The following is a 23512-nucleotide window of genomic DNA, read 5'->3' as shown; positions in this document are numbered from 1 at the left end:
CTAGAGGGCAGGGATCTGTGGGGAGGCCGAGCTGCATTCGCCAAATCTATCCCTCTTAGGCCGGCCCTGGAGGGGTGACCCAGCCTGGCCCCCAGCCCCCATGGGGTCCTCACCTGGGCATGTTACCAAGCTGCCCCACTAGCCCTAGCCAAGGCTAGGGCCACTTTCAGAAGCCACCATGAGCCCCTCACTCTACTATTGGACAGGGTGGACAGGCATGGAGAAGAGCTGTCTGCTTGAGGAGAAGTCCCCTTTCCCTCTTGGGCCCCTAGTTTTCTATCAGTCACACTAGGGGGATGCCTCCTTCTCAGACTGCGACTGCTGTTCCATAATCCAGGGAAGAGGTCTCCGGCTCATCGTCTACGGGACAAATCCAGCCTGCAGACACATTTCCCTTGGCTAGCCCATTTGGTGCCTCACTGTATCTTGGAATGTGATTTAACTGCCAAAAGTTGATTTCACATAAATGCAGCATTTTCTTTTTGAAGTTTGGCCAATGGGACAGCATTCCCATCTGGCAACAATTAGCAAATCTGAGCAGGGGCCCCTCCTTTAGACTGAGAGTCTGCTCTGTTTTTTGTGATTATTGTTGTTGTTGTTGTTGTTTGTTTGTGAGACAGAATCTCGGTCTGTCACCCAGGCTGGAATGTAGTGGTGTGATCTCGGCTTACTGCACCCTCTGCTTCCTGGGTTCAAGTGATTCTCCTGGCTCAGCCTCCCGAGTAGCTGGTACTACAGGTGCAAGCCACCACGCCTGGCTAATTTTTGTATTTTTAGTAGAGATGGGGTTTCACCATGTTGGCCAGGCTGGTCTCGAACTCCTGACCTCAAGTGATCTTCCCGCCTCGGCCTCCCAAAGTGCTGGGATTACAGGCGGGAGCCACTGCACCCGGCTCCTGCTACTTCTGATGTGTGCATGCAGGAGGCCCAGCAGAGCCCGGCACCATTTCCCCATTTCACTTGTCTTTGCCTCCTGCCTGGCCCCGAGTTCGGGATCCCTTATCTCAGCAGAATTTGGAGATGCTTAAGAGGCAGGGAACACAGAGGGAGAGCATGCTTAGATGTGCGTGTGCTGGGAGGTGGGGGAGGCTGCATAAGCGCCCCCCGGAGAGATCTATGCCTAATCCTCAGAACTCGTAAATATGTTTCCTTACATGGCAAGGGGGGTTAAAGTTACAGATGAAGTTAAGGTTACTACTTAGCTGACTTTAAAATAGATTATCCTGGATTGTCAGGTAGGTCCCATTAATCCCAGGATCCTTAAATGCATAAGACCCAAAGAAATGCAGCGTGATAAAGATTTGGGCAGCCGTTGGTGGCTTTGAAGATGCAAGGGGTCCCAGAGCCAAGGAATGCAGGAGGCTCTAGAAGCTGGAAAAGGCAAGAAAGGAAATGAGCTCTGCCCTAGAGCCTCCAGAAAGGAAGGCAATCCTTCTGAGACCTTGATCTTAGCCTGCTGAGGCCCATTTGTTCTTTTGACCTCCAAAACCATTAGGTAATAAGTCTCTGCTGTTTCAAGCCACTAAGTGTGGGCATTTGTTATAGCAGCAATAGGAAACCAATACAGGATGTATGTGTGTAAGGCTGGAGAGGGTGGAGGTGGATAAAGGAGACTTTCCAGGGAGGGAGAGCCTCTGCTGTCCTCTCAGAGATGTGGCTTCTGGACCAGAGCCATCTGTACCAGCCTCCCTCTGCAGGGACCGCTTCAGCATCCCCCAGCACCACCTGATACCCCAATACCCTGGAGCACTCACTCCCTCTACCCATCCCAAAGGTCCTCTGCCAGGTGGACAGGCCCCAGGCAATTGGCTCTCAATGTGCCAAAGAGGTAACTGAGGCCTGGGAGAAGCATAGCCAAGAGCAGCACTCCACCTGCCGCAGGAGATGGCCAGACGCCACACCTGAGAACTCACGCTTTCTGGGAGGGCAGCCCGCTCCTTCCACAGATTCCCCAAGGCCAAACAGGCCCAGGCAGGCTCCTGTCCACACCTGTGCTGAGAACGCGGCCGCAAAATTGCCAGGGTTCATCATAATTTCTACTCTCCACACCCTCCCGGCCCTGCCTCCCTGTAGGCAGGACCGCAAGCCAAAGCCAGGGCCCACCTGACCACAATCCAGGCCCAGCCAGACCCTTGGAAGCAGAACCTTTGAGCTCCACTGGTGTCCAGGAAGTAGTGTCACAATGGGGTGGGGAGGTCCTTGGGGTGGGCTGGGAATGGTGAGGGTCAGCATTCTACTCCAGGGACACAACTGGCCGCAGCCTCCAGGGGCAAGGCAGGTCAGGAAAACTGCCACACAAACCCCCCTGCCCCTGTCTTTGTGCAGGCTGTTTACCCCACACGAGGGCTCCACCTCCACTCTCGGAAATTCTCCTGTCCTTCCAGATATCACTCATTTATCAACTATTCTTCAAGCCTTCCTGAGCCCACAGCTGGAAATGGCTTGGCCCTACCCCACTCACTTCTGCTCTGTCTCTCCGTGACACTCCCCTGCCAACCAGCCTTGGTCAGAGCTGCCGGGGTCTGACCCATCTCCCCCATAAGCTAGAAGCCTTCTCTGCCAGATTGCAGGAACAGGGCTTCAAGCTTCATGCTTGGGGGAAGGGAGGCCAAAGTGGCAGGACAAGAAAACCAGCACAGGGCCTGGTACAAGGCAGACCATCCTTGTACCAGTACAGCATGTACTTAGGACCTCAACAAAATTAGAGCATTGCTATGGTTTAATATTTGTCCTCTCCAAAACTCATGTTGAAACTTCATCTCCAGTGTGGTAGCATGATGGGGCCTTTAAGATGTAATTGGGTCATGAGTGTAATCTGTTAATCCATGAATCACCATTCATGGATTAGTAGATTAATGGGTTAATGAGTTATGAGAATGGGACTGGTGACTTTATAACAAGAGGAAGAAAGACAAGCTAGCTTGCTCGGTTCCCTCACCTGTGCCCCCTTGGGAGGCTGCAGAGTTCCCAACAGCAAGAAGGCCCTTACCAGATGTATTCCCTAAACCTTGGACTTCCCAGCCTCCAGAACTGTAAGAAATAAATTTCTTTTCTTTATAAATAACTCAGTTTCAAGCAGTCTGTTATAAGCAACAGAAAATGGACTAACACAGACACTTAAGACACAAAAAAAAATTAAAAGAATTTCATATATTTGAAAAAAAATGAAGTATTGATCACAGGGAAACCTACTTACAGCTCTTTTGCAGTTTCCTATGGCTCAATCTTCACTTGTTTGGGGGCAGGGCACTGCAATCTTATTGGTATCTGGGGCATCAGATCCTTCCTCTTTCACCAGACCTCCCTCGGGGTGTCTGCAGGTCACCTCAGTGGTTGGTCCTAGGCCCCTCATCCCCCCTAGAGTTCCCCACTCTTGAGCAGCAGCACTCTGGGGGTCAAAGGGACCAAGCAGACAGCACAGTGAGCACCCAGAAGCCATCAGTGAGACTGAAGAGCAGGGTGGGAGCACCCCTTTGTTTTGGTTTGTTTTGGTTACATAAGATCCCAGAACTCGGCTGGGCATGGTGGCTCACGCCTGTAATCCCAGCACTTTGGGAGGCTGAGGCAGACGAATCACCTGAGGTCAGGAGTTCAAGACCAGCCTGGCCAACATGGCAAAACCCTGTCTCTACTAAAAATACAAAAATTAGCCTGGCGCAGTGGCGCACACCTGTAATCCCAGTTACTCGGGAAGCTGAGGCAAGAGAATCGCTTGAACCCAGGAGGCAGAAGTTGCGGTGAGCAGAGAATTGCACCACTGCACTCCAGCCTGGGTGACAAACTGAGACTCCTTTTCAAAAAAAAAAAAGATCCCAGAACTCTCTGGGTTGAGAAGAGCCCCAATAACAGCTGAGATGAATTTCCAATCAGCTCAGCAAGATGGAGGCTCATAGGCTAAAGAAACATTCTGTTGCCTGCAGATATGAGTTTACAGAACAAATATTCATACCAGCTACAAATGTTGATTGCCTTTGTTAAAAATTTAGGAGGTCATTTTTGTTTCCCTTGGTTACAGGTTGAGAAAACTAGTAAATATGAGGGTCAAATTGTTTCTAGGCAAAAAGGGGCTTGCTGTTCAATGTGCTAGAAGCCAATATTATGACACCGGGTTTTTGAGAAAAGAAAAGCTTTTAATTATGGGCCGGCCGACACAGAGACAGGAGTCCAGCTTGAATCTGTCTCCCTGGGCTGGTGCTAAGGCAGTGTTTTTATTAGAAAAGGTGTCGGGATTCTGAGATTAGCAGGTGATTAGTGGAAGGAAAGAGGAGGTCTGGAAAGTCCTCCAGCATGCGCAGTTCTCTTCATGACACCTCATAGATCACATGGGCAGGTACGGGGGGAGTGAGTATGAAACACGCAGTGGAAGTTCAGGCTGTGATGTCAGCAAGCAGGTACTGCACAGACTCTAGTTGGCCACATTGGTTCCAACCTATTTTAGCCAGCTTTGTTGTCTTACAAGTGGAGGGACTTTCAGCATCTCAGCAAGTTGTTTCTTTGCTTACCTGCCATCCTGCAAACTCAAGAATTTCTGTTAGTCATTGGTGTCTTTAACTGTTTGGGGCACAGTTTCGCTTTCACACACCTGGACTAAATGTTTAGGACTGATAGTCACCATTGCCGTAACCTTTGAGGAGCAAAATCAAGGAGATACACAACCAGGGTCCAGTGAAGCTGCATATATTCTCCTTCAGAGTCCCAGAGACCTCAGCAGCCAACCTCCCATCAGTGACTGCTAAAGGACACTTACCCATTCATCAGAGCAAACCACAGGACACTTTTAAATACACACAGAAAAAAAAATCTTTCTCCCCAACCAACCATAATCCCCCCAAAAAGGAAAGAAAAAGTCTCCAGGGGCCAGGCATGGTGGCTCATGCCTGTAATCCCAATACTTTGGGAGGCCGAGGTGGGCGGATCACGAGTTCAGGAGTTTGAGACCAGCCTGGCCAACTTGGCAAAACCCCATCTCTACCAAAAATACAAAAATTAGCCAGGCTTGGCCGTTCATGTCTCTTCCTGGGAATGACAATCATTCCGTCTTAAAGGGAGCAAGTGTCCATATCTTAGAGGAGGAAACTGCCTTTAGCTGGGAAATGTCCCTTTCCCCACTTCTATCTGGTTTTCCGCACCCCTTGGCAGTTTCAGCCTGGGAGACACATTGTGCCCAGAAAGACTTGCTAGTATTCCCCAAGAGGATGCCATGAATGGGCACACAGTAGGAAGCTAAATAGAGCTTTTGTCCAGCACTTCAAAGCTGAGAATCGTGAGTGAGGAATATCCATGTGTTTGGAAGACAGGTGCTGAACACTTCCATGCTGGGTTTACAGGAAACTGGTCCAGCATCTACGCCCAACCCCGAACCAGCCATGCAGGAGAAGGTGAGCAAGCTGGGGTGCCTGTGAGAAGAGAGACTGAAACCTTCTCCCTAGTGGGAGGTTAGCTGGGGCAAGGCAGGGGCAGTGGCCAGGCAAGCTCTTTTTCTGTCTACCATTTGGTGACACAATGATATATGGTGTTCTTGCAGGCTAAGGAGGTGCTAAGGAAGGCAGTCCGGCTTGAGGTCTCTTTATGGGCGCCCATCTAAGAAGGCCGTCTTTTTTTTTTTTTTTTTTTTTTTTTTTTTTTTTTTTTGAGACGGAGTCTCTTTCTGTTGCCCAGGTTGGAGTGCAGTGGTGCGATCTTGGCTCACTGCAAACTCCGCCTCCCAGGGTCAAGCGATTCTCCTGCCTCAGCCTCCCAAGTAGCTGCGATTACAGGCATGCACCACCATATAGGGCTAATTTTTGTATTTTTAGTAGAGACAGGGTTTTGCCATGCCAGCCAGGCTGGTCTCAAATTCCTGACCTCAGGTAATCTGCCCGCCTCAGCCTCCCAAAGTGCTGGGATTACAGGCATGAACCACCACGCCCAGCCAAGAAGGCCATCTTGGTTGGGTCAGGGGCTGCCAGCTGTAGGACAGGTTGTGGGAGCAATGCTGGGTGGGGCTGGAGAAGGGTCCCAAGAGGAGCTGGGAGTACATTGGGAGCATATTGCTCATTCTAAGGAACAATACCAAGGCCTGAGAGGATCTCTGAGAAGCCCAAGAAGATGGCCCGTGGAAAAGGCAGCTTTCAGAAGCCTGACAAAACACACCAACTGGCATTAGCCAATGTGCACCAGAAAGAATTGCAACCAGCAGCAGCTAGGTGAAAAGACCTCTACCCTTTCCCTCACCCTGCATGGGCCCTGGAAGGTCCAGAAGCAGCTGAGCATGAGCAGGAGGAGGCGGGGTGAGGCGGGGAGCAGAACAAACCTCCTTTCCTTCCCCAAGCTGGTCCCTGAGCCACACATAGGTTAGGCATGAGCTGAGTGTAGGGCGGGGGTTTGGGCCATCTTTGAAGTGAACGCAAGGTGGAAGTTTTGATTTAGGCTGAACTGAATCTTCTCTCTGTATGACCCAGTGACCTATGGGGCCATACGTTAGCCAGAGGAATCTGGTCCATCCGCTAGAAGGAATCATAACCTTCCTTTTATCCACAGCATTTTCATCCACCTGCCTGGGTAGAGTCCACAACTTCACATTTGTTTCCTCTCCCCTCCTGTTCCCACAAATTGGAAATGGCTTACCTTGTGTTCTGTTCTGAACATCACTGTGTTTTGAGGGCAGGGGACTCCAGATTGAGGAGATCAAGAGAGCCATACCCCATGAAGATTGTTAGAGGACAAGTTAAGTCCAAGACATACCCAAGATCCTAACCCAGACAGAGTATTGGGGGCAGGGCTCTGGAGATGAGAAAGGTGAAGGAGGCCGGGAGGTCCTGTCTCAGATGGTGGTTCCCAGTCTGGGATTGGACTCGGCAGGAGGTGACAGCCATGGGCCAGATTGTGGTGTCCTGCCTCCATAAGCAAGGCTGGTCTTGCCCTGTGTCCCTGTGGGTCCTGGCCATATCCAAGGAGGTGTTTAGGCAGCTCCCTGCTGCTGATGGTCCAGCTCTTAGAGACCTCAATCAGAAGTATGTGCTGCTCACAAAGGCCACTCCCGGGCTGGAAGTTCTTCCCTTGGCCTCTGTTTCCTTCTCTGAGGGCACTGATTTGGGGGACCTAGAGGGAGCAGAAGGCTGTCATTGGCTGCCCAGGAATTGGTCCCATGACAGTGTCCCTCACCACCTCCCTCCTCAAAGTAAGGGGAATCCGAACTAAAGCCAGCCAGATGTCTGTGGTTCTGGAGGACCCCATATTAGCCTCTAGGCAACAGTGGACGAGTGACGAGGTGGAGGCCTGGGCATATAGAGTGCGTGGCCAATGTGAGACCCAAGTCATGGTTTCAGTGCAAGCAAGCAGCTCACCGTGGGTGAGGCCCCAGCTCCAGGTCCTGGAGGGTGTCTTTCAGGCCCTGGCCACGCGTCTCTGGCAGCAGGGTGCACAGCAGGCCGGCCACGATGGGGAGGCTGCCGTAGATGAGCATGGGGAGGGCAGCGTGGTACTCTCCCAGCAGGATCACAAGTGGTGTGAGGATGCCCCCGATCCGTGAGAAGATGCCCACCAGCCCCATGCCTGTCTGCCTGGGGGAAGACCAGGGCAAGCTAAGTAGACCTGGGCCCAACTCTGGGCCTCAGCTTCACCCTAGTATATTTCCTCGGGAGAGTCCAGACCTCAAAGGTCTGCAGGGTCTCCAGCCTCACCCAGCCCAGCCAGCGTTCCTGCTCTCTGCTCCTGCCTCCAACCCTGCTCCCTGCCTGCTACACCCCTGCTCGCCTGTCAAGTCTCAGGTCGGAGGCTGCACATCCTTACCACTCTTCCACCCCAAGTGCTCCTTCTCTGTGGCCATTCATTCTTAGATGTGTCCCATATTCCTGTCCTGTCCGCCAGGGCATGGCCTACTTGCCTGTCTGTCCTCCACCATTCTGGGGACAACTTGAGGGCTTGGGCTAGATTTCTAGTTGTCCTGGACCCCGCCCAGCACTGCTGCCGCAGAGCCAGCCCTGTCAGCTATTTGTGGAATGGGGTGAGGGCCGAGGAGGGACAGCCAAATCAGCGTCTCAGTAGCAGAGGAGCAGGAGTCACACTGCAGCTCTTACCGGAGGATGGTGGGGAAAAGCTCGGCAGAGTACACATAGGAGATGGTAAAGGCAGCAGCTGTGGCCATCTTCCCCACCACAGCCAGCATGGTGACCACCACGGGCAGATCTGGCAGAGGGTAGACAGCCCCATCACCTGGGCCCTGACGCCGGTCTCATCCACTGAAACTCCCCACCCCTTCTGTACCCAAACCCCAGGGAAGCCTTTACTCCTGGAAGCAGAACAATGGCCACTGGTCTAGCCCCTGGCAGCCGGTGGGTGAGGGGGCATGCGGGTGAGGGATAGCCAGCCCTGGTACCTGCTGGGATGAAGATGATGATGATACACATCAGGCCACCCAAGACCAAGGTCCCCAACTGGCTCCACTTGCGGCCAAACCTCTGCATCATGAAGATGCTGGAACAGCGGGCAGGCACCTCAACAGCTCCAAAGATGAGCTGCGTCAGATAGAAGTCCAGGCCGAAGTCCCCCACTTGGAGGCTCAGGCCGTAGTACCCCAGACTGTCCACAAACCTACAAGGTAATGAAGGGTGCCTGTCACTGCTGGGTGACGAGACACCACCCAGAGGGAGAGCCTGCCTTGGTCAGCAGTCACAGCAGGGGACACTGGCACAACCAGGGAGAGACCATCCCAGCCAAACAGCCACCAGCCCACCCCTCTGCCAACACACACCAGGGAGGCTGCAGCCCTGTGGTTCTGTCCTCGGGTTCTGGGCACTCACCAGACACAGAAGATAATCAGGGTCACCTTCCGGAGCTGGGGGTGTCTGAACAGATCCAGGGCATTCCCTGAGGGGCCTGTCTTCTCTGGGACCAGCTGGGAGGAAGAAGCAGAGTGAGAAGCCAGGTAGGAAGATCCATGTGGGTCTGATTCTGGGCCTGGGCCTGGGCCTGCTGGAAGTACCTGGTTCATGAGCTCCGGGGAGAGTTTCCGCCTATTGACCGAGGCCGCCTTCTGGATCAGTTGTATCGCCTCGTCCATCCTCCCATGGGTCAGGAGCCAACGTGCAGATTCTGGCAGAGCCCTGTGGGTCAGCAACGGCTATGACCTTGGGGCCTGGAGTCCTAGGGAGCTTTCTGGCTTGTTTCAGTGCAAACTGAACCCCACACCCAGCTGTGACAGGCTCCCTCTCCCAGACTCACCTCTGACTGTCCTATGAACATGGGTGCTGCACTCCAACCCCACCACAACACAACTAACCTGGGGGGGCTTGCTCCTGGCATGTATTTTCCTCACCAGAAGTAGAAGAAGAGCAGTAAGCCAGGCGCAGTGCCGGTGATCTGAAGGAGCCTCCAGTTGCGGAAACCGTAGGCAAGTCCCGCAAGCACCATCTGCCCGAGGGAGAAGTTGCACTGGGCCAGGACCACGGCCTGCGTCCTCCATGAGGGCCCCACCCATTCTGTCACTGTGGCAATGGAGAGGTTGAGACAGGGCTAATCCCTGCCATTCACTCCCCATTACTCCTAGATGCCACCCTGTGGGGGCTGGGCCTCAGTGCCAACACAGGAAGCACCAGTGCGACCACTTCAGATGTGGGGTACCTGAAAAGACCTCCACAGGCCGTTTGGGGCTGTGGCCCTCCCAGGCCCCTGGGCCTCACCCTGTGGCTGAAGGCTCCAGGGCCCAGACACTCACGTAGGGTGACATTGCTGAAGCTAAGTCCAGCGACGGCAGTAGCCACAGCAAAGCGCAGGGCCATGTAGAGCTCAAAGCTGGGCACAAAGGCTGTGGCCAGGCCGATGAGGGTGAAGAGGAGCAGCTGTGCCAGGATTGTGGCCTTGCGGCCAATCCTGAGGAAACAGGGCAGGTCTGTGGGGAGGGTCCCTCCCGGAAGGCATCTGAGGAGAAGGCCGCAAGGGGGCCCAGCCCTGTCCTGGGGTCTCTGTCTGAGGGAGGAGACACAGCCCTTCCCTGAGCCCCATTTGAGGGTAGGGGGAAGAGGGCCTCGCCTAAAGGCCAGTGTAAGGGGCATAAGGGGGACTTGGGCCTGTGCCAGAGCTGACGAGCTTGCTAGGCAGGGAGTGGGCAGGGCAAGGTTCTTACCGGTCGCAGAGGGGCCCAAACATGAGGGTGCCAACAAGGAGCCCAGCCATGAACACTGACTGTGTGGTGTCCTTCAGGTGCTTCCGATCACAAACCAGGTTGAACTGAGGGAGACACAGGCAGATGTGAGTCCAGGGGCTGCAAGGAGGGCAAGCCCTACACCACCTGGCCCACTACAAACCCTTCAGGGCAGGAGCTCATGGTTCCCAAACTGTGTACTGAGGCACTCCAGGGCACCATGGTGAACTCACTGAGCATGGCAGGGCATTTCAGGTTTTAAAGGGAAATACAAGTTGACATCTCTCTGATATCACACAAATTACTAGCTCAGGATAGTTCACACTTTCAACGTGAGACCACACTACTTTCCTTCCAATGACATCATATCTATGTGAAATCTGACATCATATCTATAGGAAAGTGCTTTTGGCAGTTGCTGTGAAAGCAAATGCCACATGAAAATCAATGTGGAAGAGAAAGTGAGGGAGGTAGTGTTTAAGGACTGAGAAGTTGTACAATGCCCAGTAAGTGCATACATCCTATCAGTAAGTTATTGTATTTAAGAATAACATTAAAATATTTTGCTGTCAACTTATGCATTTATTCCAAAAAATAACTACTAAGTTGTTAGGACATAAACACTTGTTTGAACTTAATGACTTAATACATAGAGCTGTTAGGCATTTCTTTTGGCCTGGAGATGCCATGTAAAATTATTGACACAATAAGGATGCAAATTTTGGAACCCTGTGACAAATCATTAATTGCTGCTTCTTAACAAATGGGGCCGCTTCTCCATAGCCAGGGCACCCCTGGGACACACTTGGGTCTCTCCATGTTTTTCTACCTGGCTGCAAAATCCCCCTGAAGTACCCACCATTCACAGGCAATCAGAATCCTAAGGAGCCCTCACACATGCCTTGAGGAAGGCGATTAGGAGAGAGGAACACACACACACATACACACGCACACACAGAGGGAGGGAGGGAGAGAATGAGAGAATGTGCAGGTGTGTGACAGAGAAAGAGAGAGACACAGAGAATGCTAATCCACCCGAGACCTATAGAGAGAATCCCACAGCCTGAGAAACCAAGAGGAGAAGATATTTGGGTCCATACCACTCTGTACACACGTCTACTGTATGTGCACTTGACTCACTTGACTGACCCCCACCCCATGGGGTTTGTGGGCCCCTTAGGGAGTCCCGCCATGCCTCTTGAACACAGCCCAGTTCCACACACAAATGTTTGTTGGGGAACCGTCATGTGAGCTCTCCTCCAGCTTCCCAGCAGCAACCACTGAGCACTTACCCTGTGCTGGGTGCTTGCTAAACACTTTACATGCATGATCTCACAGAATTCTAATAATAATCCTTCACTTATTATCAACTTCCCGAGAAAGGAAAGTTTAAGCAGCTAACCCTTGGTCCTACAGCTGGATGGCAGCTGGTAGAGTTGAGACATCTCTCTTGCCCTAGACAGGGAATGAATCTGAGTGAAGGCTAAGAGAATGTCTGCTGAATGAATGAATAAATGAAGACATAAACTAATGCCTACAGCTAGCTAATTAACCAATCACCATCAGTTAAATAACTTTTAGCAAGAAATTAACCAGTCCAGGAGTTACCATTGTGCTCATACTTCTGTTCTTAAGGACAACTGTTAATTTTCAAGAACTTTCAACATGTATCAAGTGATGAACTGATTGCCCCTGGGAATGAAGTAGGGAAGGACAGGGGACTTGAAATTGTTGCTCCAACCAGTTCTATCCTGTTTGGTTTTTGTCTAGCAGCCACAGATTGCCTTTGTAGTAAGATGGCATTTAAAATAACTAATAATAAAGGCCTACTGTTCCCAGGCTCAGAAGTCAGAATTGAGTGGCTTTGTGTGACCTTGAGCCTGTTAGCCCATCTGTCTGTGTCTTGGTTTCCCACTACAAAATGTGAATAAAATATGCTATATAGTATCACCTGATATAATGAAAGGAACTAACATTTGTAACATGGTTAGCTCAGTGGCTATGTCACACGAAGCTCTCAGCACCTGTTATGTAGGGTGAGGCTATGCTGGCCTCTGTGCTCACAAAGCTCTCAGCTGGTGGCAGACAGCTCAGACACAAGGGGGTGAAGTGCCCTGTGGGCATGAGCACCAAGCCTTGGAGTCTTCTAAGGCTGGCACCCCTGGTCAACAGCCACCATTCACTACCTCTCTTCAGTTTATATACCTGCTATGACATTAAATCCTCATTCTAACCCCATAATGGCTTATCATTCCCCTTGTGCAGCAGCAGAGACTGAGGCTTGGAGAGGCGCTGAGATATGCCTGAGCTCTCATGGTGTTGTCATGTTGCAGGTGGTAGAGATGAAGAGGGCTCCAACTTGGGATGCCAGTCATCCTCCCCAGCCCCAACACCCACAGTGGATGGTTCTGTCTGCAGCCTGCCATGGTGGTCTGCAGAATCCCACCCTCATTTCTTGGCGTATACCCCATCCCGGATCCCTCCCCTATTCCAAAACCTTCAACAGCTCCCTTTGGTCTCTAGGAGAAAGCCCAAATTCCTTAGCACTATATCTAAGGCCCTTGAAGAGCTAGCTGTTGCCTATTTCCCAGTCTCTTTTGCCATGTCAGCATTCCTAAATATGCCAGGCATTTTCACGCCTCCAGACCCCAGAAATGGTTGTTCTTTCTGCTTCCCCTTCTCTCCTATTCCTACTTCTTTGGTCGCTGGACAGATCACATGATTGTTGCTATTCATTGATGGTCTTCCCACCTTCCCATTCCAAGGTCCACGTAGACAGGGGAGTCATTTTTTTTTTTTTTTTTTTTTTTTTTTGAGAAAGCGTCTCCCCAGGCTGGAGTGCAGTGGCATGAATACGGCTTACTACTAGCTCAAACGATTGTCCCACTTCAGCCTCTGGAGTAGCTGAGACTATAGGCATGTGCCACCATGCCTGGCTGATTATTTTATTTTTTTGTAGAGATGAGGTCTCACTATATTGCCCAGGCTGGTCTTGAACTCTTGGGCTCAAGTGATCCTCCTGCCTCAGCCTCCCAAAGTGTTGGGATTACAGGCACGAGCCACTGCACCCAGCCCATTTTTTTTCTTTTACCAAGGGTGGACGCCCAGGAAATGTAGGTTGAAAAGGAGAAACATATTCTGAGCTTCAAGAGCACACAGCCTATATGGAAATATACTTTTCTCTTTTCAAATTAGTATTGTTTGCATTTAAGTTTAAATATGAAGTCACCATTTATAATAAAGAAGCTTAGGTGTCAGCTCAGAGAGGGTCCTCTGGGTCAATGGGCAGAACCCTTCCTCATAGATGAAAACCAGAGATAGAAGATCACACAAAGCCGGCTGCACTCTGGAACCGAGCTTGGGATTAGCATGTGGTGCAGGGCACAAAGCATTCATTTCCTTGGGAGTCACAGTCTTTGGAAGAGTTGGGGTGAGGAGAGCATGTTAGGGTAGAGTGAGAGGCCCAAGTTCCAACCGCAATGCCAGCACTGTCTAGGAGAGAGGTCCTGAGTGCCGCCATGCCCCAGGGAGAAGCTGAGGTCAACATCGAGTTTGAAATATTTAAAGTAAATACAAAACTATTTCAGCAATGCAGACCATTAAGTGTGCTGTTGTAAGCAATGATGCCATTGGTAAAACATACCGATATCCTACACAACAAACAAATTTACATCTGAAAATGTACCAACTATTTCTAACAACTATGTGGTCATGGTTATGGTTGGTGGAGAGCCATATGCTCTTGGACTTTTTGACACTTCTGGGCAAGAGGGTTATAAAAGATTGCAATTGCTAAGTATCCACAAACAGATGTATTTCTAGTCAGTTTTTCAGTGGTATCTCCGTCCTCATTCAAAAATGGGTGAATGAAAGAAAAGTGGGTGCCTGTGATACACTCACCACTATCCAAAGATTCCTTTCTTGCTTGTCGAGACCCAAATTCATCTCAGAGAATGATCCCTCTACTCTTGTAAAACTTGCCAAGAACAAAAAACAGAAGCCTATCACTCCAGACTGGCCTCGGACTGGAAGGCTGTTGAGTATGCAGAGCATTCTGCACTCACAGAGAAGGGCCTAAAGAATGCAGTTAACTGAACTAGAAACACCATTCGACCCAGCCATCCCATTACTGGGTATATACCCAAAGGACTATAAATCATGCTGCTATAAAGACACATGCACACGTATGTTTACTGCGGCATTATTCACAATAGCAAAGACTTGGAACCAACCCAAATGTCCAAAAATGATAGACTGGATTAAGAAAATGTGGCACATATACACCATGGAATACTATGCAGCCATAAAAAATGATGAGTTCATGTCCTTTGTAGGGACATGGATGAAATTGGAAATTATCATTCTCAGTAAACTATCCCAAGAACAAAAAACCAAACACCATATATTCTCACTCATAGGTGGGAATTGAACAATGAGAACACATGGACACAGGAAGGGGAACATCACACTCTGGGGACTGTTGTGGGGTGGGGGGAGGGGGGAGGGGATAGCTTTAGGAGATATACCTAATGCTAAATGACGAGTTAATGGGTGCAGCACACCAGTATGGCACATGTATACATATGTAACTAACCTGCACATGGTGCACATGTACCCTAAAACTTAAAGTATAATAATAATAAAATAAAATAAAATAAAATAAAAAAAGAATGCAGTTAACCAAGCCTCCAGAGCCAAAGAAGAGAGAGCCTCAGGCATGTGCTGCTGTGAACATCTCTCCAAAGCCCTTTCAGCTCAGCTTTTGTCGCCATCACACTAAAAGCAAGGTTTAAGTCAAACTAAGAATTAAAAATTAGGCCAGGCACGGTGGCTCACACCTGTAATCCCAGCACTTTGGGAGGCTGAGGCGGGTGGATCACCTGAGGTCAGGACTTCGAGACCACTCTGGCCAACATGGTGAAACCCCATCTCTACTAAAAATATAAAAATTAGCCGGGCATGGTGGTGCATGCCTGTAGTCCCAGCTACTTGATAGGCTGAGGTCAGAGAATCACTTGAACCCAGGAGGTGGAGGTTGCAGTGAGCCCAGATCTCGCCACTGCACTCCAGCCTGGGTGACAGAGCAAGACCCTGTCTCAAAAAAAAAAAAAAAATTGAAGTTCATTCTCTGCAATAATGACAAATGCCTAATCCTACCAACATATACTCTTGCAAGACAAGGCTCATAGGTATGGTTCCCCTTCCCCATCCTAATACTAGTTACTTTTGAATCATTGTTTATTGTCAGAAAAGTGATCAGTACTCGTTTGTTCTGTTGCTTCAAAAAATTTTTTTGTTTGCTTAAAAGCAAGGCATGCTTGTGATGACTCTCTAGTACACTAATGCTAATTGTTAAGCTGCTCCTTTGTTCCCCTCAAGAGTAACATGGGACATCTTAATGCTGTTTTTGTTTTTTTGTTTTTTTGTTTGTTTGTTTGTTTTGCGGGTGTTTGTGTGTGAGGAGTTTATTTTTTAGTCTTTTAAAAAATATATTAACCAGTGGACAGTCCTTGAAGGGAGGAGGACAGATTGATTCCACATTCCACTTCCTAGATCTAGTTTAGAAAACACATTCCCCACCTGCCTCATTTCATAACACAGTCCTTTCTGAAAGCTGCCTTTTCTCTCCACCCTTGGGTGTTTGATGAAACTCACTAATGTGGGTGGAGTCTGTCTTGCCCTTCCTCATTTCTTGCCCTATATACGTGACTGTAACTTTTGAGAAAATTTGCTATTTGCTGATTTATTTTTCGAAGTTAATTTCCAACTTCTTTCACTGACAAATGAAGAGAAGTATGCACCTTCTGAAATACACTAAATGGAGTGAGTTCATAATCTGAAAAAAAGTCTTTCCTGTCATTCTCTCATATGCTTAGCATAAATGTGCAGCTTAAGAGTGTGTGACATGGTGTTCCTAGAACGCAGCTGAAGACCCAGCATGTAGAAGAAATGTGAGGGTGATGCTATGTATAAGATAGATGTCTATGGAATGATAACACCCTCTTTCAAGTTATGGAGGTCTGCTTCATCGAGGAGCTGAGGTTGGAGAAGGGGCGGGGAGAACACTTAAGAACATGGGAACCAGTCAAGGGACTCCCCTTGTTTCTGTTTTGTGTTTGAGGAACCTTCCAACAGCCAATGGAGGCTCTCTAGTTTAACAGATGTCATGAATGAAGACTCTTCCTAAGTGTTAACAGGGATGTTATCGGCTTATTTTGCAGTTCCCAATTGCTAAAAATGTTTAGGTAATTTTTTCTACCTTCCACAAATCCTAATTATTACCTTAGCATTAACCAATGCTTTCTCACATGATAATTCTTTGTGTATGCATTCTTTTCAGATGTGTCAAACAAACACCAAAGAACAGAGGTCCCAAATCCTTGAAAACATCCATCTAATTCCTATACCCCTGCCCCTCCACCCTGTCCCCATTGCAGGCACTCCCACTGCTCCCCAGACATCCTGCCTGCTTCCTGCTGCCAGGCCTTTCCTGTGCTATTCTTATTCTCCACCTGCAGAGGCCTTCCCCTCTTCTCTAGCAACATTTTTCTAGTATCTTGGTGCCCCAGTTCACACATACCACTTCCTTCAGAAAGTTGCCTGCCCATTCCCCTGGAACCAGGAGGAAGCAAATTCTGGGCCTTAGAACCCGCCCAGCCCTTTATTCCTCTGCAAGGGGCCCAGACCTTTCCTGACCACTAGAGGAACAAAGTACCTTTCCCCTTTGACTTCCCCGCACAGTTAATCCTCAGGGGCCTTTGGCTGAATACGGTTGCATGAACAGTCCAGCATGGGGTGTGAAGAAGGCCTAGAGTAGTCTGTGAGCAATCTGGAAGGTTTTCTGGGCTTTGAGAATGATGATATTTGGCCAGGTGGGCAGAGAGTTTAACACATACAGGCATATCACAACACGTTAGGGCTGGTGAAGGCTGGGACCGGCCATGGATGTGATGCTGGGGAGATGATGGAGAGGACAGTAAGGGTCAGAAGGGGCTAAGCTGGCCAGCCTCAGAGCCTGGGAGCATGCACAGGCTCCCTAGAGCTCCCTGTGGCATGGGGTGGGGTGGGGTGGGGGAGAGTTGGGAGAAGGACAGGCAGGACATATCCGCAGGCTGCCAGGCTTCTGGGAGCAGTTTTATGGTCACACATTAAAAAGTGAAAGTTAAGCTTTGGTTAACACATTGGTCTCTGACAACCTCTAAAAATAAATACTTTTTCAGCCATGGGGTGGGGAAGAAGTGAATGTTTAATCCCAGATTTTCCACCATAAAGAAGATGAGAATTATACAGATCCCCTCAAGCACCCATGCCCCTCAGGTTTCTGGACTATCTGTGCTGCCTCCCACTCCTGTGGGAATCTAGACAGCAGGTATCTGGCATGAGAGCCCCAGCTCCATGATCAACTCACTGCATTGCCCTGGCTAAGCCATATCCTCATTCTGTGCCTCAACCCCAACATCTGGGAAGCAACAGAGTGGGACTGGATGCTTTCAGAGGGCCCCTCTTGCTCGGAGGTGGCTAGGATGGGAACTTTTCTGCCTGCATCTCTCCTAAAAGAATGAAGTTAGCAAGAATGAACGCTTAGTTATCCACAGGACAAGTCCTAGAGTCCTGGATGTTCTCCAGCGTCCCAAGGGCAGGCTGGCAGAGACCTAGAGAGAAAAGCTGAAAGTTTTGAAGCCCAGCAAGCAGGAAGGCAGTGAAATGGACAGGGAAAGGGATGGCATTAGAGGGTTAGGAAAATAGGAACATAGGCAGACATGCAGGGGTAGACTGAAAGACAAAGAGAACTGGACAGACAGATGAGCACACTGGGTAGAGAGAAAGGCACAAAGATAGGAAAAGAGGAGAGGACACCAACTGGGTAGATAGCCAGAGAGACAAGGAAAGACAGAGACGACAGAAGGATGGGCAAAAAATGGACAGACGGGCAGACAGACTGGACAGAGAAGATGACAGACAGATGGGTCAATAGGCAGAGGACAAAGAGGAAAATGAGATTGACAAAATGAAAAACATATGTGCCCATGGTTGACCATATGGGCATGGGGCAGATACAGAGCCAGTGACTGAGGGCGAAGAGTCAGGCACAAGACCTGACAGACCCACAACTGGTGGAGAGACCAGCAAAAGGACAAGCCTACCTCATTCTTTAGGGATGGGAGCCTGTTCTCAGGATATTCCCAGCCCATATCACAAGGCTGCGTCTCATTGAAGCGGTGGCTGAGGATGTCCTGCAGGCTGGCATTGGCGGGGGGTGGCCGGAACATGAGGCAGGGCTCTGGGTGGCCTGCAGTGTCCAGGGGCACGCTCAGTACCAGCTGTTCAGCAGCACTCAGGTTGAAAGTGTGGTTCTTCACCCAGGCCACTGCACAGTGGTGGGGCTCATCTAGGACCATGAAGACATGGGCAAAAAAGTAGAAGGGAGACAGGAAGTTGAGAACACACAGCAGGATCAATAGCTGTATCTGGAAGCGACCAAAGTCACCTATTTCAGCCAGGACCTGGACAAATTGAGCCATGTATGCCAGTCACTACCTCCTCAGCCTGGGGACACTAGGGTAGCTCTGTAGCTTGGCTCTGGGAACTTGCTCCTCTGGGCAGTGGTGATAGCTGCATTAATGTTTAATCCAGCCTTGCCCTGCTCCACCTGTCACTCCTCAGCCCCCTAGGTGTGACTTGGGAAGGGTAGAATATGATGAAAAAATAGTCCACATGGATGAAGTTGGAAACAATCATCCTCAGCAAACTAACACAGGAACAGAAAACCAAACACTGCATGTTCTCACTCATAAGTGGGAGTTGAACAATGAGAACACATGGACACAGGGAGGGGAACATCACATACCAGGGCCTGTCAGGGGGTGGGGGACAAGGGGAGGGAGAGCATTAGGACAAATATCTAATGCATGTGAGGCTTAAAACCTAGATGATGGGTTGATAGGTGCAGCAAACCACCATGGCACATGTATATCTATGCAACAAACCTGCACATTCAGCACATGTATCCCAGAACTTAAACTAAAATTAAAAAAATAGAAAAATAAATAGTTCACTCCAGCTTATAACATCTGAGGATGTTTTATTAACTGTGTAAAAGATACAGTCATCACAAGAGGAACCAAGAGGACCTTGTCAGGCCCAGCACACAGGAGTGAGCTTAGCCAAATGTTAAGATGGCTTATAGCAACCAGCCAGCCCGCACCACCTCTAATTGCAATATCCTAAACAATTCACACTCAACTCAAATGAGACAGGTAGATGGGTCAACCAATAGGCGAGGTAAAACCACTACAGTAAAACCCTGAGAGTAGTTGCAGCACTCAGAGGGACACAGAATTCCCTTCTAGGGATAGCCCACACTAGGCAGCATGGATAAGCAGGAGAGCAACAAGCACTTAGCCTGCAGATAAACTTTGCCAGCAGCCCAATCTGGCCTCTTGATCCTGATGATTTTTCTCTCCTGTGGGTGTCTGGTATGTGGTGATATGCAATACCTGCCAATTCTAGGAAGCAGCATGCAGGCCAGGAGCCCCACCAAAAGCACAAGTGCACTGTCTTTTCAACATCAAAGACAAACCAAGAATACAGAGCAATGACAGAGCTGCATTTTGAGCTCTACTTTAATCAAGAAGGAAACCATTAACACACTCTAAAAATGAAAACAAATGCAAGTACCCCAGCCTCCCTGAGCAATGTCAGTGACAATGAACACAAGACAAAGTATGCCTCCACCACAGCCCACACACACACCAGGTGCATACACATATTCATGTCTGCTTGTGTATGCATAAGAAAGCATTTTCATCTTCTCAATTTTGAACTATTTTAAGGCATGAGCAGAGGAACATTGCTGAAGGGAATGCAAGGAAGCAAGGTTGTGCAGGGCAGCCCTGGCCACCTGACTGGCACAGCTGCTGGTAGCCTGTTAATCAGTCAGCCTGCAGTACAGGTCAAGGCAGGGCAGACAGTGGAGGGCAGAAGCAAGGCCTGACATGCTGCTCAGGGAGCATGCTTTGCTCTTTGCCCCACCCCAACCTCTCCCACCAGGATCACCACTGTCCCCAGCTCTTTTTTTCCTTCACTTAGCTTCCTTGAGTGTTCTTATTCTTAGCATTGTCTTTATTGAATTGCCAAGAAAACAATTGCTACCAGTCACCACTGCCTAGTCTGGTATTCCCCTTATGGGGAAGAACTGAGATGGAGACATAAGCCTTGTCCTCTGCCCTCATCATCTCCTCATTCCAGTCAGAAAAGGAATTTTTGCTTTGTTTGGCTCCAAGCAACCAAGAGAGCTAGAGCTGGGAGGTAGGAAACTTGAGCTCTGCCACTGATTCACCCTGAGAATCTGTTCCTGGCTCTGGCCCTCAATTGCCCCATCTAGGTAAAGGATGGTCTCTAAAGATTCTTCCACTTCTTGGTGTACAGTTCTAAAATAGAGAAAGACAGAATGATTAGCAGACTTCTGACAAGAGTGAGGCCTGATCAAAGACCTCCCTAGAGTCAGTCTCCAGCTGAACTATGATCCCCAAACCCTCCCTAGAGTCAGTCTCCAGCTGAACTATGATCCCCAAACCTTGGAACTGAGGCACCGAATGTCACTGGTCTCACATTATCTCTACATTCCCCAAATCCTGATGTTTTGGTTTACTTCTTTCTCCTAACTTTTCCCTCCCTTCCTCCCCACCACATCCTGTAAAGACTGCCAAAGGCTCTCTGCAATGCTTCAAGGCCCATGACCAGGTATCCTCTTTGAAGCTGTCTTCCTCATCTTCCTCTTTGTACCTGCCTTCATTCAAGGCCACAACTAAGACCAAAGAGGGGTGTAACAAGAGTTTTCTAACCAGCCGAGCAGTTTTTAGTGGAATGAATACACTCTCCATATGGGAAGTATCAGGAAGATCACCGGCAACCATGTCCAGGGAGCGTAGGGAGGTGTCCGTGTGTGGGGTGGAGGGAGAGGGAAGTATTCCTGAAAGATCCCCTGCAGGGATGGACTAGATGGCATCTCAAATCTCTTTCAATTTTGCAATTTAATGATTCTATTAAATAAAAACTTGTGGTAAGACTTCTGGTTTCTGGTCTGGCACATAAGGAGCTTGGAAGTTGCTACTCCTTTTTAACAAGTAAAATTGTTGAACAAACTGAAAAATGAGTAACTTCTTAGATCTGTCAGAGAAGTGAAGTCACAGGGTAATAAAAGACTGCCCCAAAAGTTAGAGACACACAGGTGAATACAGAGAATTACAATTTAGGTCAGGCACAGTGGCTCATGCTTGTAATCCCAGGACTTTGTGAGGCCGAGTGGGTAAGATCACTTGAGGTCAGGAGCTCGAGACCAGGCTGGCCAACATGGTGAAACCCTGCCTCTACTAAAAATACAAAAATTAGCTGGGCGTGGTGACACATACCTGTAATCCCAGCTATTCAGGAGGCTGAGGTTCAAGAATTGCTTGAACCTGGGAGGCAGAGGTTGCTGTGAGCCAAGATCACACCACTGCACTCCAGCCTGGGCAACAGACTGAGACTTTGTCTCAAAAAAAAAAAAAAAAAAAAAAAAAAAAAAAAAAAAAAGGAGAGAGAGAATTACAATTTACTGGACCAGAAATCCACAAGAAACCTCTGCAGGAACCAGTACCAGGATAAGAAAACCTGAACTTTAACTGACAAATTGCGGAGACTCAATGTAGATTACTCTGAGAGTTAAGAACTCCAGAGAAAGGCCTCCATATTTCTGTGGCTTTTACTTCCAAGAGCTCTACTGGGTTCACACAGTGAATATCAAACAAAAATTCTCTTATGCTTCCAGCAGGGAGAGGCAAGTAACCATTTGAAATAAGCCAGAGTGTTCTGTTTTTTTTTTTTTTTTGAGATGGAGTCTCGCACTGTCTCCCGGACTGGAGTGCAATGGCACAATCTCGGCTCACTGCAACCTCCGCCCCCACCGGATTCAAGCAATTCTCCTGCCTCAGCCTCTCGAGTAGCTGGGATTACAGGTGCCCGCCACCATGCCCGGCTAATTTTTTGTATTTTTAGTAGAGATGGGGTTTCACTATGTTGGCCAGGCTGGTCTTGTCCTGACCTTGTGATCCACCCACCCCGGCTGCCCAAAGTGCTAGGATTACAGGCATGAGCCACTGTGCCCAGCCCAGAGTATTCTGTTCTTAACAAGGCTTGCCCTATATCAGACCCTATCCTACCTGGGGGAAGAGAAAGACCCAACTCAAGCCTGCTCTAGCCATCCTGTCCCACTTAATAGAGGGTGGGAGACTGAGAAGCACTTGTAACGTTCACAATGCAGAGACACAGGCTCACTAAAAGACCGAGACCTAATCACAGGACCATAGACTGCTTTCCCTCTCCCCATACTTTACCACATCATTAAAGACCTATTTACTTGGAATTCCCTTTACCCAGTACACATCATGTCCAGCTTTCAACAAAAGATTACAAGGCATACTAAAAGGCAAAAACACAGTTTGAAGAGACACAGCAGAGATCAGAACCAGACTTAAATCTAGCAGTGTTTTTGGAGCAGTGTTTTGCCCTGTGACTTCACGTCTTTGACAGATCTAAGAAGAGTTATTCATGTTGGAATTACCAGACTGGGAATTTAAAGCAACTATGATTAAAATGCTCTTAGGAAAAACTCAATTTTTCCTCTGCTCTCACACCAACACGATAATTAAAAACAAAGACTTCTGTGACCCCCAAATATGTGGGAATTTCTCCCCACCAGCTGGCAACCAATCAATTCTGTAGCCAACACCAGCTGGGTTTCTTCCAATTCAATTCCAACACTATGTACTTGGAGATAGCACCAGACCCCACAAGTTGAAGGCTAGGTCTCCAAGACTGGCGTTCCCACTTTCAGACACCAGTCGCAAGTCTGGGCCTCTGGAACTTCTGACAGACCCGCCTTAAGTTGGGGTTCCCCTGACACCTCTTTAGGTTAATTTGCTAGAGCAGCTCACAGAACTCAAGGAAATGCTTATGTTTACCAATTTATTATAAACAATATTTAAAAGGATAGAAATAAACAACTAGATGAAGAGATACATAGGGTGAGGTCTGAAAGAGTCCCAAGCACAGGAACTTCTGTCCTTGTGGAATTGGGGTGCACCACCCTCCCAGCATGTAGACTTTTTTTTAAGACAGGGTCTTGCTGTATTGCCCAGGCTGGAGTGCAGTGCACAATCATAGTTCATTGCAGCTTCAGATTCCTGGGCTCCAGTGATCCTCACACCTCTGCTTCCTGAGGTCGCTGGGATTACAAGTGTGTGCTACTGCACCTAGCTTCCAGCACATGGATGAATTCTTGTTCACCTTCCTTGTCACCCTCCATGTGTTCAGCTCCCTAGAAGCCCCCAGTCCTGTCCTCTTGGGCTTTTT

The 23512-nt window shown here is 49.0% G+C and overlaps 2 protein-coding genes across 19 annotated transcripts in view; both read right to left on the bottom strand.

Moving 5' to 3' along the window:
• The window catches only part of SLC22A14 (solute carrier family 22 member 14), a 36611-nt gene extending 34263 nt beyond the window's left edge, over positions 1-2348 (bottom strand). For 5 of the 18 annotated variants that reach the window (XM_016940715.3, XM_016940716.3, XM_016940718.3 and 2 more), the window contains exon 1: positions 2104-2348. In XM_016940715.3, coding sequence (XP_016796204.1) covers positions 2104-2232 — 129 coding nt within the window. In that variant the 5' untranslated portion in view covers positions 2233-2348. Of the gene's footprint in view, positions 1-1901 lie in introns of all 18 variants that reach the window. The other 13 variants (XM_016940722.4, XM_054681686.2, XM_054681691.1 and 10 more) reach the window with 9 other exon arrangements.
• Positions 2349-3518: 1170 nt separating this feature from the next.
• SLC22A13 (solute carrier family 22 member 13) lies at positions 3519-21617 on the bottom strand. The gene is made up of 10 exons (XM_526175.9): positions 18265-21617; positions 10103-10206; positions 9695-9849; positions 9296-9464; positions 8963-9083; positions 8781-8875; positions 8357-8571; positions 8058-8166; positions 7326-7541; positions 3519-7080 (listed from the first exon to the last, which is right to left on the bottom strand). The coding sequence occupies exons 1-10, from the start codon at positions 18640-18642 to the stop codon at positions 6987-6989; spliced, it is 1656 nt and encodes a 551-aa protein (XP_526175.5). The 5' UTR covers positions 18643-21617; the 3' UTR covers positions 3519-6986.
• Positions 21618-23512: the final 1895 nt, after the last annotated feature.

This window comes from Pan troglodytes, chromosome 2 (genome assembly GCF_028858775.2).
Source record: "Pan troglodytes isolate AG18354 chromosome 2, NHGRI_mPanTro3-v2.0_pri, whole genome shotgun sequence".
NCBI classification, from domain to species: domain Eukaryota; kingdom Metazoa; phylum Chordata; class Mammalia; order Primates; family Hominidae; genus Pan; species Pan troglodytes.
Note: the sequence above shows the minus strand (reverse complement) of the source record. Positions and strands in the feature narration are given on the sequence as shown.

Coding starts and splice junctions, on each gene's coding strand:
- SLC22A13 (XM_526175.9), bottom strand. CDS start 18,642: ATGGCTCAATTTGTCCAGGTCCTGGCTGAAATAGGTGACTTTGGTCGC. Junction 9,084..9,295: donor CTGCTCTTCTTCTACTTCTG/GTGAGGAAAATA, acceptor GCTGACCCACAG/GGCTCTGCCAGAATCTGCAC. Junction 8,167..8,356: donor CATCATCTTCATCCCAGCAG/GTACCAGGGCTG, acceptor ACCCTCTGCCAG/ATCTGCCCGTGGTGGTCACC.